General features: G+C 34.3%; 1 protein-coding gene across 2 annotated transcripts; it reads right to left on the bottom strand.

The window, feature by feature from the left end:
• Positions 1-11244: 11244 nt before the first annotated feature.
• On the bottom strand, positions 11245-13280 carry LOC115971999 (protein HAIKU1-like). Of its 2 annotated transcripts, none has more exons than XM_031092131.1 (2): positions 11611-13280; positions 11245-11512 (listed from the first exon to the last, which is right to left on the bottom strand). In XM_031092131.1, exon 1 carries the CDS (start codon positions 12628-12630, stop codon positions 11716-11718), a length of 915 nt encoding a protein of 304 aa, XP_030947991.1. In that variant the 5' UTR covers positions 12631-13280; the 3' UTR covers positions 11245-11512; positions 11611-11715. The 2 variants fall into 2 exon arrangements, with proteins under 2 accessions (XP_030947991.1, XP_030947992.1); XM_031092132.1 differs by having other exon boundaries at positions 11632-13280.
• Positions 13281-19363: the final 6083 nt, after the last annotated feature.

The following is a 19363-nucleotide window of genomic DNA, read 5'->3' as shown; positions in this document are numbered from 1 at the left end:
TTCCAAGTAGTTGGTTTCCCCAGAGGCTTGAGTCTGTGGACCATGCAATGTCTTGGTTCTGTCCAAAACCTAGTTTTCCACATCCAGGTAGTTGGTTTCCCCAGAGGCTTGAGTCCGTGGACCATGCAATGCCTTGGTTCTGTCCAAAACCTAGTTTTCCACATCCAGGTAGTTGGTTTCCCCAAAGGCTTGAGTCCGAGGACTATGCAATGCCTTGGTTCTGTCCAAAACCTAGTTTTCTCTTCGTGTGGGATCTTGGCTTTAGGGGAGTTAGCTCCTCAGCCAAGCCCCTAGAGTTTATCCATACGATTAACGCTACCAAGTGCCTAGTTTGCTCTTTACGGGGGACCTTGGCTTTAAGGGAGTTAGCTCCTTAGCCAAGCCCCTAGTCAAGAAACGTAGCCCCTAGCAGAACTTTATACTAGAACTCTATAACCAATGGTTAGAAATAACAAAGAAACTCTACCGACCCACCTCCTATACCAACACACAAGCTTTTCCCACAGACGGCGCCAATTGTAAGGACACGATTCGTAACGAACCGTAGCGGTGTGGGGTTCGCACGTAAAAAGGCCCAAAACAATATCATTTGTAGAGCGTGGGTTTAGAATGCTAGGCCTTAGTCACCAGGCGGTGGGTTTTCCGTGGTATTCGTGCGTGTCTAGGTTATCTTCACCCATGGAGTCTTTCTCCTGGAGGTGGGCTGGGAGGCTCTGGTTTTTGGCCATTTTTCCCAACCTCCTCTTTAGGTTACTTATCTTTTTATTATATAGTCCGTCTTGGTTAATCCTGGTCCTCCACTTGTAGGTCAGGCAGGAGCTTATTTTCTGTATCCATCCCATCAACCATCCCATCTTACTTTTTACTAGTTGCGAAGATCGAAGTTTACACCGTCCCAACGTCTTTTCTCATTAATCGGATCTGGGTGTTGGCAGATGCATTTAATACGGAGGGGACGCGTCATCCTTGATCCAATCCTACACCCTGCTTCCCTATGGGCCCCCTTCTACTTACATCCCCTTCAGGGGACTGTCTGGGGATAGCCTCTACCAAGATGTTGATCGTCCCATCGAAGTTCTGGAGCGCCGAGGACAGGGTAGCTTCTCAGCCGTTCCTCTGGACTCCCCGGCCATCAACAATTCGTCCTCGGCAAGATACCTCCTCGGCACGGGCCCTGGGCCCAGATAGAGTTTGGGCCGGATTGCAAACCTCTCGGACCCACAAAATGCATGAACAATATATTTATATAAATACAATGATAGCTAAAGTATCCATGATGAGAGTTGAACCAATGAGGGTTCAATGAGAATTCGATGAAACATGTGTTGTATTTGTTAACATCCTCCTTCAAATTCAAGATGAGACTTAGTGTCCGTTTAGAAACAATTTATTTAACTTTTTGCTGAAAATGTGCTAAAATATACTTGTACCTTATAAAAATTTGAAAATGTGAGAAAATGTGACATTATAAAAAGCTATAAATAAAAACTAAAAGCTAAAAGTTAAAGTCAATCCCAAACAAGTTCTTAGTAAACACATCAACAAGGTGTGTGTTTACTAAAAGATCAATTAAAATTTAATTGAAAGTTTAAATCTTACTATTAGCAATTCTAATTATGATAGATATGTATAAAAGGAATAATTTCATGTGGATAATATTATCCTTATAATTAAATTTAAAATAATTTTATTTATCTCATTAGAAAATGCCTTTTATTTTATTTAATTGATGAAGCTGAAAATGGACCTCGTCAATATGCTCCTCGTCCATGCCAATGGATGACTTCCGGTACCTGTTGTTAAGAAAAGAAAGCAATGGAGGTCTTCTCGGCATAGAGCCGATTAAAAATACTCTGATGCTTAAGTTAGCAAAACTCTCTACAAACTGGAATCTGTTGTAAATCAATACTCGGAATTTTTATCATGCCCTTTACCTAAGTTCTTCTTTCCCTTTTATAGCTTGTTATGGATGGGTGTAGTTATGTCTATTAATGTCGTTTTTAGACGTTTTTCTCTTGAGAGTAACGCAACATTGATTGACACTGATGATTTCCTTAATGGTGCAACGAATAGCCGTTGGGCAATCATTACATTTGGTAACTATTCTGGCGCAATTATTGGTTCGCAATTGTCCTGTGGGCATTTATCCGTACTTTAATGAGTGGTGGTCTGCTTCATCCATGAAGGTGATGTATGTTGATGGAATCTTGTTCCCAACATTTGTCATGAACATGGCTAAGCTCGTCTTTCATCTAGACAATCCTTGCGCCGATATTCATCATTAATTAATTAGAGTATGAACCCTAGAAGAACAAGATCAAAGTTAAAGTCCAAATGGAGTAATTTTTAGGTACTTCCGCAACATGGAGAATGGTGCTTATGTCTCACACATTCATGGTGCGTTCCACTCATTAAATTCATGGTAGGATCAACCATGAATGTGAGAAAAAAGGGTATCATTTCTCCGTGCTCCAAGAGTGCCTAAAATTTTTTGGTCCAAATATGCTAAAAAGTCAAGCCCTACTAAACCCATCAGCACTTCAGTCATGGACCCAAGTGCCAACCTAGAGGCCCTAGTTGTCGATTGGTACTTTGGGTCTCTGACTTGCTATTTTTTTCATATTTTTACTCTAATTTTCTCTATGCTTTTCTCTATTTTTTTTTTTTTAATGTTTTGGAGAAAAGCTCGATGTTATATGACCAATTGCACTACTTTCAATCTTTAAGAGCATCAACATTGGTGGAGCTAAAATTTTTAGCTTTTAGCAACTCAAAAAGTTACTTTATCTTTTTTAACGCATCGCTTTACAAATCACTCAATATCAATGGTTCTATTTTTTTACCATTTTATTTAAATATTCTTTCTTTCTCTCTCTTCGTCTCTCTCTTTATTACTTTATCAATGTGGCCGACCTTTTTTACTTTCTTGTCTATGCAATTCTTTGGTCATACTTGTTTGAGTTGAGAAAGAAATAAAAATATTGTTTCTTGTTCCATAACTTGTAGCTCCCTATAGCTCATTGGCAAATTTTTTTAACTATACCACCATCAATATGGTCTACCTTTTAGTATTTTGAGCGGTATAATAGGAATTTTGCTATTATACCACCATCAATGCTATTGCTCTAAAAAGGAGAAAGATACCTTTACTTATAAAAAGAAGGGGCATACCAACTAAAAGAGAACTGGATTTTTCAAATACATAGAGTAAAAGTTTCTTAGTACAAGCTACCTACCCCCATCCTCTATAGCTTCAAATTTTACCCTTTTCTTTTTGCATATTTTTATGATCCAACCATCACATCACACACAAATGACCATAGTTTTCATAGGATTCATCCAAAAACAACAATCTGTATAGTCTTCTACATCAATTGTCACCAAGACGCCATCTCTAAGTGAAGATCCGTTAACAAGCATAAAATTTCTTGAGAAATTACAAGTGGAGGTCTCAACCAATTTAAGATCAAGCAAAATCCTTGAATTGAGGAGGTCTAAGAATCCACCTCATAGCCATTAATTGTCTACAATTCGGAATTTGTATACCGATAGTATTCTTTTCCTTTTACTCATATGTTTAATTAGGGTTTATTATGTTTTTTTATTTCTTTTCAAAAAATTTAAAAAGCTCATAAAAATACAAGAATATGCTTTAGAATAAATTCTTTGAAGGCATGTTTATATCATGCTATAATTTTAGATCTAGCCATCATAAACATGCATTCACATGTCGAGCTACACCAGCGTTTCTAAACTGTTGTTGTAGATCTCTAAAGCACTGGTATAGACCCAATTGGGCTATATAGGCTTTTTTTTTTTTTTTTTTTTTTTTTTATAATTCTGGTGGTTTCTAGTGTCGGCCAAGAAGTGACATAATAGACCTGGTCGAATTACAATGGAACTTTTGTAAATTGCCACAAAAAAAGAAGAAGATGAAAACTCGTGTTTTTTGTAGTGTCCATAGGTTTCATGCATTTAGAAACACGTCAATGCATCAATAATTAAAATTTTAGCATGTTTTAGTGTTCTTTACATCATATAAAATATGGAGAGAGAGAGAGAGAGATTTTGTTTTGCTTTGGTTACATCATATGTATCAAGGTTAGATTCATGTTCTTATGGTATTTATTCACATGCTATGTAAAACTTGCATCTAGGGTTTTTTTTGTTAATAGTTATTTGCATAAATCATCACTTTTCAAGTTTTAGGTACTTCCGGAACATGGAGAATGGTGTTCACTTCTCTCACATTCATTGTGCAGTCCACTCATTAAATTCATGGTGGGGTCTGCCATGAATGTGAGAGGAGTGGGTATCATTTCTCCATACTCCGGAAGTACCTAAAATTTTTTTGTCCAAATGTGCTGAAAAGTCAAACCCTACTAAACCCATCAGCAATTCAATCATGGACCCAAGTGCCAACCTAGATGCCCTAGGTGACGATTGGTACTTTGGGTCTCTAATTTGCTATTTTTTTCATATTTTTACTCTAATTTTCTCTATGCTTTTCTCTATTATTATTATTATTTTTTTAATGTTTTGGAGAAAAGCTTGATGTTATATGACCAATTGCACTACTTTTGATCTCTAAGAGCATCAGCATTGGTGGAGCTAAAATTTTTAGCTTTTAGCAACTCAAAAAGTTACTTTATCTATTTTAACACCTCGCTTTACAAATCACTCAACATCAATGGTTCTATTTTTTTTTACCACATTGTAAATTGCATCAATAATTAAAATTTCAGCATGTTTTAGCATTCTTTACATCATATAAAATATGGAGAGAGAGAGAGAGAGAGAGAGAGAGAGAGAAATTTTGTTTTGCTTTGGTTACATCATATGTATCATCAAGGTTAGATTCATGTTCTTATGGTATCTATTCATATGCTATGTAAAACTTGCATCTGGGTTTTTTTTGTTAATAGTTATTTGCATAAATCATCACTTTTCAAGTTTTATATTATCTAATTCTTTATTCATAACTAACCTGGTGAATGTTTCATTTGCAAGTCAATTTACATGCATCTTGCAAGCTATATGAATGTTGGAGTCATCGTCTTTCACTTCACTGTTTTGATTGTTTTTTTTAATTATTAATTGAATGTTAGTATAAGTGAATTATTTATATTTGTTATTGTACACTAGGAGACCACTGTAGGTTGGACAGGATGTCTATCTAACACCTTACTGCTTAGTAATTTAGCCCTCAAACCTAGTCTTTGGGATCTAGACTGGTTTTTCATGTAAATGTGTGTTCCCTAGATTGTAACTAGAAAATATAACCTTGTAATTTTATTTTTCCTAAATTGTATCTAAGACCATAGCCTTATAACTTATATAAGCAATTGATGTAATTCCCACTTATCAATAAAGATGTATTTTTGACAAGAATTTCCTAATTTTTCTTGTAATTAAGTTAAGTTGAGGCTCTATCATAGGTCCCTTAGCTTAGGGGAAATAATTATAGACAGTATTATCTCTACCTCGAGCTTGCAACCATAATGAATGTGGTGTTTCATTCCTAACCAAACTCAAGATCAGCTTCAGGTCATATATGGCCACCACTCATTAGAGCACCTATTCTTTATCTGTCCAGTTCTGCTATAACTTAATCTTTGTTAACTTGGCCATTTCATTTTCAGCCTTCAGCTAAAAACCTATTCAAGATTGGGTAAGAATGTTACTTTATCCAAGTAAATTTTTGAGGGTTAATAAAGAGGAGGAGGATCCTAATCTCTGTTTTTTTTGCCCTTTTTTTGTAAAATAATTTGGCAAGCCAGAAAGAAAGTCCTGGAATAAGATGAATAATAAGAGTTTCAAATCCCACTCGAGAGAGCTGGAAAAATATCAACGTCAAGTCTTCAATTTAGCAAATCAAAGAAAATGAAAGGATGGCAACAAAGTATGATATTGGACACATCAAAAAAAAAAAAAAAAAAGTACGGTATTGGATGATAATGGCTGAATTCAAGTAGTGAATTCCAAATTAAAGACAAACTCACAAAAGTCGAGCCTTTTCCATCCAATCAAACCTTTGACTGATTGGACCCCGTTCTAAAATCAAACCTTTGATTTTATTGCTTTTTATTGGGTGGTAGACCCATAGCGAAAACTATATCTTATACCCGGAACATATGTAAGGTCTCTCACATGTAGACGGATCTTACAGTGGTCTCTCACGCACAAGTAGGCTTCACGCATTGTGGGATCCACCAGTGTGTGAGTGACTCAACATATATGCCGGGTACACCATATACTAGCTCCACCCATAGATTAGATTATTATGAGTTATATAAATATATATATTAGTAAACCATTTAAAAAAAATTATGAGAAAATAAGAAAGTCATTAACTTTTTTGACAACTCTTTCAATTTCTCATAAAATGTTTCTTAAAATGAATGATTAAGGGCATATATTAACTAAACCCTAAGATTATAACTCACTTTAAAATTTCTGTAGATTTGGGTCCTCTCTACTTCAAACTGAAATGGAGATCAAAACCATGATTTAAAGTTGAAGAAATCTATATTCTGAATCTTGCTATCTCATTTAAAATTTAATTGTTATCAAATTTTTAATTATAATTAAACTAAACTAGAGTTAATGAAGTGACAATATCTAAACCCTAAATTTCTTTAACTTTAAATCATGGCCTTGAAATGGATAGTGAAATGGATGTATGCTTTCAAGGCCACGTTTTAACCGAGAAAAAAAAAATCCAAATCATCATTTCTGTAGCGTGGGATTTTGTCTTTGTTTGTACTTCGTAGTTCTGTTAACTTTTTGTCCATAGTATTGCCACTTGGGCTTTTGGTTGTATAAGCCTTTGGGCCTATTGCTCTATTCCCATCTTTGCACTTCTTAAATGGGTTTCGAACCAACAGGCCACAGGAGAGAACTTGCCCTGACCCATCGGTTTCTGATGTGATTAGTAAATTAGTTATTACTTGAAAAATATTAATGAACTAATTTAAAAAAAAAAAAAAAAAAAAAAAAAACAATTCGATTGTTAGAGGTTGGGAGTTTGAATCTTAGATAATCCATTAGAACACCAGAATGTACCAATCAGTTCTGATCAGTTGAACTGTAAAGCTCTTGACAATTTTTTATATCACTACATCGAAAATTTCCTTTCATGTAAAAACTCTAGGTCAACGTTTGTGATTTTTTTTTTTTTTTTTTTTGACACAATTCATCATACTTTATATGCATTTTGATCACTTGTGACACCATAACTGCACTATGCGTTTTATGTAATATATTGCATTATCTATATGTATCCCTCTTCAGATTTAAAAAATATAATAATAATAATTAAAAAATTATTTTAAAAAAAAAAAAAAACCCCTTAAGGCCAAGGTTGACCAATAAATTTAACCAATAGATGCAGGATGCCCAACAAGCAGTCTTGCAATGCCAGCACACGAAAAAAATATTCTCAAAGCATACTCTACAAAACTTTGATAAAATGATATTTGTACGAATTTTGAAGCAATTATTATATTAACTCCAGCAATATGAATTATTAGTTTGTGCAATCAGAATCTAGTAAAAAAAAGTTAGTACAATCAGAATATATAAAATATGATAATGGTTTTCAATTCCACACGGCCACAAGGTTAGGAAAACTGAACTTCAACACAGAAATATTCAACCTGAAGTCAGTTATGATATCATAACATGCTGCTTTCCGCTTTCTCAAATTCAATTTTAATCAAACTTCCAGCTCATATATTAACACTGCCTTCAAACACAAAGCTTATAACTTACAGTCAAGTGACTATTAAATAGCCTTTGGCAGAAATGATAGTGACTTTTCTAGAAAAATAAAATAAATAAATTTCCCTGTGGAGTGCAGCTTAATCAAGAATTATACAATCCTGACTCCTGACGCAACTCAAGCAGGGAAAAACAAATGAAGAAATTCACATTAATCTTTGAAATTCTTTTTCTTCCTACTTTTTATTTACTGTTTTCATTAATTTCTCTTTTTAAGGTAGGTGTGACCTGTTTAATTGTTGACCTTCATAGCACATAAGCTAATGAATCTTTTCATCTTAGGAGTCAAGATCAACTAACTCTTCCTTCTTTCCAGGAAAATGAAAGGAAGGTCATAGGAATTCCTATATGATCAATTTCTTTGACTTCAAAGTTTTGACCTCACCTAAAAAGAAATACACAACTCAACTCCAACTCCAATTCATATAGGTAAATGAAAAGTTCAATTCATAGAGCAAAAGCATAATATTATTTATACAGAATTTCAAATCTGGTGACCTTGGGTTTATAATATTCTACCACATTAGAAAGCATAACTCTAACCAGCAGCTATTGTTTTAAAACAGCAGCCATTGTTTTAAAAAGAAGTAGTAAAAGAAAGACTGAAGACACTGAAATCATCAAAAGGAACCCAAGTCAAATGGAAGTTTGAATTCTGGAGAAATTTTGTCTAAGTATCAACACAGCAACACCAAACTGTCCCAACAAAATAGAACTAGTCTCCAAACACAGCATAGTTAATACGTACTCAACATGTCAATGGTAATAGCATTGCATTCATAATATCATTGACCAACACCGATTTACAAAACTGCTTCATAACACGACCCAGTATCTTTCTGAACCAACCAATGAGAAAAAGGAAAAAAGATTTTGTTTTCTTTCTTTACTTTTATAAAAAAAATAAAAATGCAGCCTAATTTCAAGCCAATACTCAATGCTGGTAGTTGATGTCTCAGCTTCTAACTTGCCACAGAATTCAGAGCATAATTCTATCAACTTGACCTAAAATTTTAACTTGGGCATAAAGTGATTAAACCTCGACATCAGTCAGATGATCCACAAGCAACTAGACAGAACATATTAGACCTATTACTTCAGATTTAGAAGCTTTTAAAGCTTGCCTTGGGGCTCTCCCCACAGCAAAGCAGTCTCAAACAACATTGAGGCAATTAAGTCTAGCGGTGCATACACAAGATACAGACCTCCAATTACGCATACTTATTGACACCGGCGCAAGAAGAATGACCTTATAGATGGAGCCTGCTACTAGTTGTGCCTAAGGCCTAATCACTTAATTTCGAGTACTTATTTATGTAATTGGTTAACATTATTTTCTTTTCCTACATGGTTTAGAAATTTTTTTCCTTTTCTTACTAGGTTAGTAGAATTAATATCATTGGTTAGAATTGTTTTATTTCTTTACTATGATAATATGTTTGAAACTCTATTTAAAGAACCTAGGGCTCAATATTGTTTATAGTTTAATTTAAGTAATAAAATTTATTGTTGAGTTATTTTCCTTCAATAGCTTATTGCTGATTCCAAGCAACCTTAAGTGCTAATTCCTAGGTTTTTTTTTTCCTCTTGTTTGGTGTTGATTCCAAGCAAGCCTAGGTGTCGATTCATACATCTATTTTTATATTTCAGTGCTTGTGTTTGTTCTCAAATTCCTTGAGAATTTTGTAATGCATCATCTAGTCTTGCAAGGATATTCCCAAAAATAAAAAAGATTAAGCATCTCTGAAGATGCACTTTTTTACCCTATTGTTAATAATGCATATGTCTAATGTGACCATTATTTAAGCCCTTTCTCTTTCCGTAAGAGATCATCATAATCATTACCTCGTTTTTACATCACATTTGATTATATTATGAGAAAATGATACAGTTAGTTTACATTGTTTTTGGTTATATACAACCAAGTTCCTTTTATGTGCTCTGTTGAGTTTGTTTTATTATGTACAATCTTCATATATTAGTATACAGAATATAACATACTGTTTTTCTTTGTTCAACTTTGCTATTATGCACAGAAAATGTCTATAAAAGAGTCTTCAGATTGTCATTATATATTACTTACATTTTTCGACCACATAAAAATAAGTTTCATAAGCTTTAGAAATTTCAAATAAAATATCCACGGGATGATTCATGGTCATACTTCTAAATTATCAGCAAAACTAAGATTTCATTACTTTCAGTCCATTATCGAAAACTATACACCTCCAATCTACTGCTAACCTTAAAATTGTGTACTCTTTGGTATTAATCAGAGAATTGACCAAGTGCAACACAAATAGTAAGAACCCTTATAACCAGACCATACAGATTCCTATATGGATTTCCAATAGTATACTGACAATTTAGATGCAACTTACAAAGTCCTGGTCTTAAATAGAAAAGGAGATAATGCAGGACCACACAAAACTTAATCATGATAATTAGTGATACATGAATACAGGGCATGCAACTAAGGATTATGCAAAGTTTAACTATATTGAGAAAGAAACTGAGCTGATCAATATCATTGGGTAAATCCAAATATATGTCTGAAAATTTAATTGACCCTAGCTTATATGTTGGTTGAGTCATAGGTCTTCAGCAATTGGTTCATGTCAATATCATGCATTACTCAAATGGTGCCATTGTTGTTTGAAAGGCTGAGGGTGGCAGCAAGCAAGTGGTTTTATTGGTGTATGTGCTGGGGGTGTTGCAGGGTAACAAAGGATAATGGGCTAAAATAATTACTGGAACTCTCGCAATGTCAGAGGATATCTATTTGAAGCACATATAGGAGTTGAGGAGGATGAAAAAGATGGGTAGAGGAAGAACAATGGTGCACTGGGGTGGTTGCAAATAAATAGAAGTTGGTAGACATTAATAGAATTTCGGCATATACATAGGATCACCACCAGATCTTACTGACACCCATAATGCAAATTAAAATCAAACCAAGGTCTGTGACATTCTCTTGACAATCATGGTACCTAGGATTGTGCTAAGTAGTCAATCGGTCATAGAGATTAGACCCTTGAATTTTATCACAAAAGTGTAAAACTCGTATTTACATGTAACAATATATTCAACAAATAAACCCAAAAACAATGCTATAAATATTAAGCCCCAGGCAGACATCCGTGGGGGGAGGGGGGGATTCAACTTTTAATGAAAACAATGGATGTCAGATTCATCACAATGGAATAACATACAATATACATATTTCAAATAATGCTCGGAAACTCTTACATAAAAAGCTCAAAATTACCCTGCTAATAGCTTTCTAAAGGGAAAACAAACTGAAAATCATCAAAGACAGTATATAATATACTTTTACGTATGCATGTATGTATTAGAAGTACAGAGTTGACAATATAAATTTTCGATAACCAAAATATATTTATAAAAATTTAAACCAGTCATCCAATATGGATCTTTAATATAAAACCAGCAGTTTGAGAATTTCAACCACAAGCCAGTTAACTGAAGATGAATTTAACTTCAAACTGAAAGTGAATAATATTACAGTCAAAATATTACAAAAGCATGAGTCCTTGCACTAGGCAACCTACATTAAAATTTTTGATGTCTGTAATCCTACCTCCTTTCATGTTACAGCTCTGTCCAATTGTTCAGTTGAGTTGTCTGGTCTTCACTACATTGCCTAATGTAAAAACTTGTCCAAAAAACAAAGATTGCAGCTGTTACAGATCTATTATTTCAAGACAAGCTGCAAGATGGGTATCAACAAATGAGAAATAAGAAAAGAAAATGAGATACAAACACTACAATGACCAAAGGACTTCTTACAACAGCAGTGTACATTACATTTTCAAGAGAAACTCTTACGAGAAGTAGATGACTCCACATAATGATGATAAGCACCTCTGATCAAGAAAAACCAGCTCAAAGCATAGGATGCTAGGACAAGTATTAGTGGTCCCTCCATCTTGGACTTGGGACAGGAAAAAACCCTGAAGGGGATAATGGAAATAGGCCTGGTGAAAGTGGAGGCTGAGGTCCCGGTCCTAAAATCCCCGGTGAAAATGCAAAATTGGGTGTCAAAGGTGGAGGAAACTGAATCCCAGGTGAGAACAATGGATAAGGTGAACGCGGTGACAACAAATTCAAGTAACCAGTTGGGGAAGGCAAGAGGAACTGAGAAGTTGGGGAAGGTAAAAGTGGGGGACCATTCATTTGTGGGGGAGGGAGATTAGGCATAGGTTGGTTAGGACCATTCATTCTAGGGGAAGGAAGAGCAGGCATGTGAGGATTAGGAAGTAAAGCAGATGACTGCGGATGACCATGAATTTGTGGTTGCTGTTGAGGATGAGCTTGGTTTCCCCTTGAACCAGGATCCATAATTGAATTTTGAAGGTAACGCATGTAAGCTGTGATAGGAGACTCAGCTGTATTCCCCCAGAATGAGTCCCCAGGGGTCAGTGGTGGCATCGGCGTGGGCGATGGCTGTCCAAACTGACCAGGTCTAGCAAAGTTATTATTGTACATCATAGGGGGAGGGGCTGCAGGGAGTGGCATGGGAGGGGGTATGTGAGGCCTATTGATGGGTGTTAAAGGGGGAGGCCGAATTCTCTGCAGCCGCATACTCTGGGGTTTAGGCGGGTTATTGGGAGGTCTAGGCAGCGGTTCTTGAGAGGGTGAACCAGTGAGCTGCTGAACAATGTTTCTAAAGTCATTCTTGCTTATGTTGTAAACCTGAGGCTGGGGTTGTTGCCTAGCAGGATTGTTGTTTGCAAAATTCGGTTGGTGCAAAGGACTCTTCCTTATATTCTTCCCCATTTTATTCACACCCAAATGCTCATTATTCCTATTCTTCATGTTATCCATTTTTGGGAAAAAACTGAAAATCCCAAAAATCACTCCTCAACAAAGAATTACCACGTTTTTGCAATGTCAATCTTTCACAGAATTTAACCACAATCACCAACTACTTCGACAAACTAAATAACCCATGGGCCATGGTCAAATTCATTCAGGGCTTCAAGACGAAACCCAGAACCTCAATTTTCCAAGCTCAAAACAATCTTCCCCGAACTATTCACAGTGATCTAAGCAAATAGAACAAGAAATGAACCCCCCACCCAAAAGCAAAAGCAACAAAAATATCAAAACCCCAATAGAGCTGAGATTCAGAAGCAGAAGAACATACCCTTTTTTCTTGGTTCAGTCCAAGCAACAAAACCCAGATTCAATAAGCTTCTAAAAAGACAAATCTGAAATCACCCACCAGATTCTTCTTCTACTCCAAATATAATCTGAAAGCTGAATTGATCCTTGTATATAACTGAGTAAGAAGAAAGAAAATAAAGTAAACGCGAAGAGACAAAGAAAAAAGAGAAAATGGAATGGGAACAATTACGCCTTGACTTGTGGAACAAAGCTTAAGAAGAAAAGTCCAACTGGATCTCTCATTCTCTAATTTCTTTTTTCTAGAAGAAAGGAGAATAATTAAAGGGTGGAGCTTTAGCTAAACAGACGAGTAGAGAGAGACTATTAATGCGTGTAATGGTCAATGTTAAAATGAATTACTAATCCATTACTAGACTTTTTTAGTATACTAAAGTGGTCCTTTATTAAATAAATTTTTTATTATTAATAGTAATGGTAAGTCTTTATATATTTATTAGTCACATCACACGCCCTTTGTGTGCGACCGATTTTTTTTTAGTTTAGTAAAAACATTGGGTTTGGTGGTCTTATTTTATTGTAAAAACAAAAATTATTTTTATTTTTTATATTTAATTTTTATTTTGAGGATTTAATTGATAAGTGGATAAAATAATTTAAAAATCAATAGAAGAGTGATCTTATTTTTTACGCAATGTTTTAGTGAAAGTTAGAATTACATTTTTATCGAATTATCCTTTAATTTTGTCTCTACATAAATATAAGAGTGTAAAAACATTTTTGAAAAATAAATAAATAAAGAATTCAAATATCCTTAAATAGTAGTATAGATATTTATTTTATATGGTACCTATCTATTAGGAGAATGGGACCATATCCAAAAAAAAATATTTGAGTGTGGGGACCAATTCCTTGTGACGACCCACTTACGTTGACTTGTCCTCAACCAAACAACAGCTGGTTTGAGCAGACTAGCAGGGTCTGTGTCTTTACGAGTGCACGCGATCCAGACTGAGTCTTAGTCAAACTAATCTATTTCTTTTCTTTCTTTTTTTTTTTTTCTTTTTTGAAGAGGATTTTAAACCGTGACATCTGCTCCTAATAATAATTCTTTATTATCAAATCAAGACATCAATTAGTTTTTGGAACCCAAATCTATTTCTTTTCTTCATAAATCAATAATATCTCTTCTTTTTTTTTCAAAACTTTATGAAAAATGCTAACAAAAAAAAATACTTATTTATAATAGAAACTTTATGGATATTATTTTAGTAATTAATGTTCTGAGAAACTTTTTTCATTTTTTATAAAAGTAATCAGGGGTGGACCTACCCCAGGGCAGAGGGGGGCCATTGCCCCCGCCCCCCCCCCCAAAATAAATAAATAAATAAGATTTTTCCCTTAAATATATATATATATATATATTTGTCTATCCACCTCTAAAATATTTAGATATTGACCTACAAGAAAATAAGTAAATAAAATTTATACCCCTTTAACTACAAAAACGAAATAAAAAAATAAATATGGACTAAACAAAAATTGCACACAAAATAAGAAATACTTATTTTGTATGTTATACTTTGTTGATGTGTTTTATAATATGAAATGTTTAAGAAATACTTATTTTGTATGTAGTATTTTGTTCAATATGAAATAGATGTTAGTTTTTATTTTCATAATTTTTTTTTCGGTTTTAAGATTTGGCCCCCCCAAGGTATGAATCCTGGTTCCGTCCCTGAAAGTAATGCCAAAATTTTTCTAAGATAGAATGTTAACCATTGTTTTAAGAGCACCCATTAGCATGATCCAAACTTTATTTTTAACCATAATTATAGATTATAATATATCTAAACATATTCTTGTTGAGGCCATTTTTTTTTTAAGTATATATATATATATATATATAGTGATAGTCTCTAAAATTTTACTTTTGACTCATTAGCCAATTTAATTGTTGAGGGCATTTTTGTTTTTTTTTTTTTTTTGGTCGAATAATGCATCAAGACCTTGAAGTCCAAGTTTGACGAGAAAAACTTGGCCCGTTGGACAATAGTTCCCTTTTCTTTTAAGGCGGACAAAATTGAGAGCTTAGCCATCAAAATAGCAATCCTATTCGGCTACCGACGATACGCACCATGGTCGTTAAATTAACGTTTGATCTATAGCCCAAGCCCATGGAAAATTCAAATTCAACATTAATAGGTTTTAAGGTATTGAGCTGGCAGTCATGCCCTTGGTCAATGTGTCAGCTTGGAACACGTCAACCAATGAACGTGGCTCCATTATGCTACGCGTGAATGATACTAGCCTTTTTCTTTTTCTTTTCTTTTTTTTTTTCATTTTTTAAAAACAAAAATAAACGCAAAGAAGGGCAAAAAGAGTTCTAACATAAAGACACACTATAATTCTACCCAAAATTCATGATAACTTTTAAGGGAAAGGTGTTCTATGCGTGAATGATACTAGCTAACTTAATTGAGTAATGCTAAGACCACAATTTGTAACATAACTTACTCACATAATAAGTTGTAAGTAGTAGAGTCGTGAACCCACTACTTATACTTCACCACTCATGACTTATCATTTGAGCAAGTTGTGACAAAAATCATAATCCTAACATTTTTCAACTTAATATTCTCAACCATATCAGCCATGAACTAGTTGCTACTCTATAAAGAAGAACCTGGTTGCTCGTAAGGAACTTTCCGAGGATATTTGCGATCATTGTCAAGTGGCCACTGAAGATGTCCATCATGCACTGTGGGATTGTCATGAACTGTCGGCTTTGTGGGAGGCTGACTCACTATGGTTGTTTCGAAGAACAAAGAAATTTTCGAATTTCTTTAAGTTGGTGAGTCACGTTTTTTAGGAGAATATAAGCCCAGCTCTCTTTGCTACTCTGGTATGGACTATTTGGTCCTAACGTAACATGCTTCGGACCAGCACCAAGCCTTTCCCACTCTCCCAAGTGGCCCCTTCAGCCTAACAGACCCTTCAAACATTTGCCCAGGCCCTATCGGTTCCAAGAATGCAGTTAGGTGCCTTACCAAAACAGCACGTCAGATGAACCCCTCCACCGTCAACGAGCTTGAAGATCAACTTCGATGGTGCCGTATTCCATGAGACAGATGAAGCGGGGCTGGGAGTTGTTGTTCGTGACCACCAAGGAAGGGTGATGGCCTCCATGTCTGAAAAAACCAGGTTACCATCTTCCTCAGAAAAAGTGGAAGCGTTGGCAGCAGTGAGAGCCATCTCTTTTGCTCTTGAACTCCATCTACCCTATGTTATTGTCGAGGGAGATTCGGAGTTGATTATTTCAGCCTTACGAAGTGAGGAGGAGTCCTTTACTTCCTTTGGCCATTTGATTTCCTCTATTAAGCAGAGTCTTGGAATTTTTTCTTGTATTTTTTTTTTCGAACACCCGTAGGTCGGGTAATTCTCTAGCTCATAATTTAGCTCAGTACGCTAGACATATTGATGCTCTTACAGTGTGGATGGAGGATGTTCCACCACAACTTCACCATGCTCTTGTAACCGACTTTGGTTGATTTAATAAAGTTTCTTCAACTTGATTCTCAAAAAAAAAAAAAAAAAAAAAAAATCAGCCATGATAACTGGTTTCCACAACATTTAATTCACCTCACTTAACTTTCTTTATATGTAACGCCATTAATGTAAAAGTAAAACTAGGTGATGTGCCATAAGCCCATAACAATTTAGTGGTAAAGAATCCTTCCATTTATAATCATAAAACCAAATGTTCTTTCATCACCAAACTTTCAAAACTCTCCTCTCACACTTCCATCAAGGCCATCACCACAAATACAAGAAAATTGCATATTATTGTTGTCATGCATCACTCATATCCTACTCTCTTTCTTATCAAATCATTCTTCCCATACTTTATTAATTACATATTGGCTAACTCAGTTCCTTACAAATCATTCTTCCCATCAAATTGCATATATAGTGTTTATATATGGCCTTGGCCTGACAGTTACTCCCACAATTCCGTACAATTCCATAATGGCAGAGTGAAAGTGTAATCAAATTCTTTCATGGCCGAAGATTTGGAGATTTGCCCCCCCCACAACATGATTTTTTTGGGGGGAAAGGATTAAGGCACCTAAGATTATATTCATATTCTCCTGGATCACGCTCTTTATTGACAATCACATAGTTCTTCTGTACAATTGTTTACATTTGTTTATTTAGCAAACAAGTTAAGCTCAAACTCAAGTTTGTGTTTGATTATTAAACAAGTCAAGTTCAAATATATGTGAACAAGCTCGTAAACATAATGCTCAATTTAATTATATAAAATAATATATTTTTGTATATATACTTGTCTAAAAATATGCATATATGTAGACTTGACTTGAGATTGTATTGTGTAAGTTGTAAATATGTCCATATGATATCAACTTATTATTTGTAGGTTATTGATAATATAAACAATTCATTTGTAATAAAAATTCATAAATTTGTAAAAGAGTAAAAATTTTAGACATGGTTTTACTCTACGTAAGAAATTAATAAATTAATCAAGTAGCTAGTGAACAAGCTGTTCACTAGAGCTTGTTTGACAAGAAATAAGTCAAGGTTGAAGTCTTGAACATGTAATCTTATTCGATAATTAGCTCAAACTCAGCTTGTGTTCTCTCTCTCTTATGCTTTATTGATTAAATATAGCTAGCTAACTCTATTCGTTACATACATGTGATCCTCTGCCGCAAGAATAGTAGAATTTCCCGTTGTTGAATAGCTAAAGCTTCCCATTGTTGAATATATCATGCTCAAAGCGTGACAATAGCTACTAATAGCACCTCTAAATGTCTTAGAACATTGCCATTTATAGTAGCTCTCTTCACTATTACAGATGAATGTCACACATTGTGCAACTGAAAATCTCAAGGTGCCACTACTAAATGCCTCCCACCATGGCAAAATAGCTCAACATGTTGTCGAATGCTTCCCACTAAAGCTAGACTATCATCCCGCTGAGTCCTATATTAAATGCCTAATATGATCTCTAATATTGTAAAAAAAAAAAAACCCAAAAAAAAAACTATTAGATAGGTCTTGTGCAACATTATTTCAACTTTCTTTTACATTGTAAGTGTCACACTTGTTTTATTTAGCTAATAAATTTGTATCCTTGACTTAATTTTTTTGCACAAAGGAATAAAATCAATAAACTCTTCCAAACGATTTGTTTTCCCCATTTCAAATACTCATTATGCTATTTTATCAGCTTGAGGAAATACAACAGTAGTGGCCAATAGGTAATCCATTGGCAAGAGTTTCGAGCTTGACCTTCCAATAACCTAGGTCTAGCCATAATATCCAAGCGCAACTCATGTACCAGCCACAAAAAGACCCTAACAAGTTTCAAGTGATTACTTTTAGTCCTGGACAAATTTAAAATTATCTTTTTTGGTCCTTAATTAATATGTCTAACGAAGTAATGATGTATCAGTTTTTAGTTTGACCATGTCATTTAAAGGACTAAAAACAATCAGTTTCAATTTTAGAAACTAAAATTGCTCATGGACTAAAGTTTAGAGACTAACTATGTGTTTTTGGGCATGTCCAATCAAGGTCCGCTAAGTTAGTTTGGTCACCTAAGGCATGCAATTGAAAATAAAAAATTTGCACACACGAATATATGTTTGATCATACAAGGGGAGTCACACCTGTGTGTATCATTCAAAAACTTGATTAAGTCCAATTTTTACCTAGATTTTAAAAGAATAATAATCTTGGAACTAATAAATAATAATACAGGTTTGTGTTCAAGATACAACAAAGCCCGAGTATTTACAGAAGTATGTTTTGCAGCAAAATAATGAAAGACGCAAGAAACAACTAAACTTGTTCTCTATTTAATATTTATAGATGTAGTGAGGATCCAACTTATTAGACATCATGCAATGATACTAGTTAGGTGTTACACCCTTTTAAAAAACCAATTGGGAATACTTTAGACCATTAGGCACATGATAACATATCAAATGGGTAAAAAAAAATTGAAAGAATTTTGTAGAAAAACATAGCGCATCACTTTTGCCCAAAATTCACTTGAAATTCACTAATTCAAGAACTAATACTAAATCAAAAAAAAAAATTAACATAAAATTTTATATGATTGTTAATTAAATTTTGGTTGACTAATCGATGAGTTTTAATTAACTCAACTAATAAAGTCTTTGATGGTTGAATAAAAAAATTAGAATTCAATCCCCACTTACACCAAAAACCGAATGGTGTCTTAGTCTAATAATAAAGAACTATCATCAAAAGTGAGGAAAGCGAAATATACAAAATTTGATTTTCCTTCACATTCACAATTGAATTCTATCTTATTCTTCATATTACCACCTACTTAAATTTATCAAAATATACAATAGTTCGCATATGTTTATGTAAA

This window comes from Quercus lobata, chromosome 12, assembly GCF_001633185.2.
Source record: "Quercus lobata isolate SW786 chromosome 12, ValleyOak3.0 Primary Assembly, whole genome shotgun sequence".
Taxonomy (NCBI): Eukaryota; Viridiplantae; Streptophyta; class Magnoliopsida; order Fagales; family Fagaceae; genus Quercus; species Quercus lobata.
This window is presented reverse-complemented; position numbering and strand designations above follow the sequence as displayed.

Bases quoted from the DNA above. Each gene is read 5' to 3' on its own strand.
- LOC115971999 (XM_031092131.1), bottom strand. From the start codon at position 12,630: ATGGATAACATGAAGAATAGGAATAATGAGCATTTGGGTGTGAATAAA.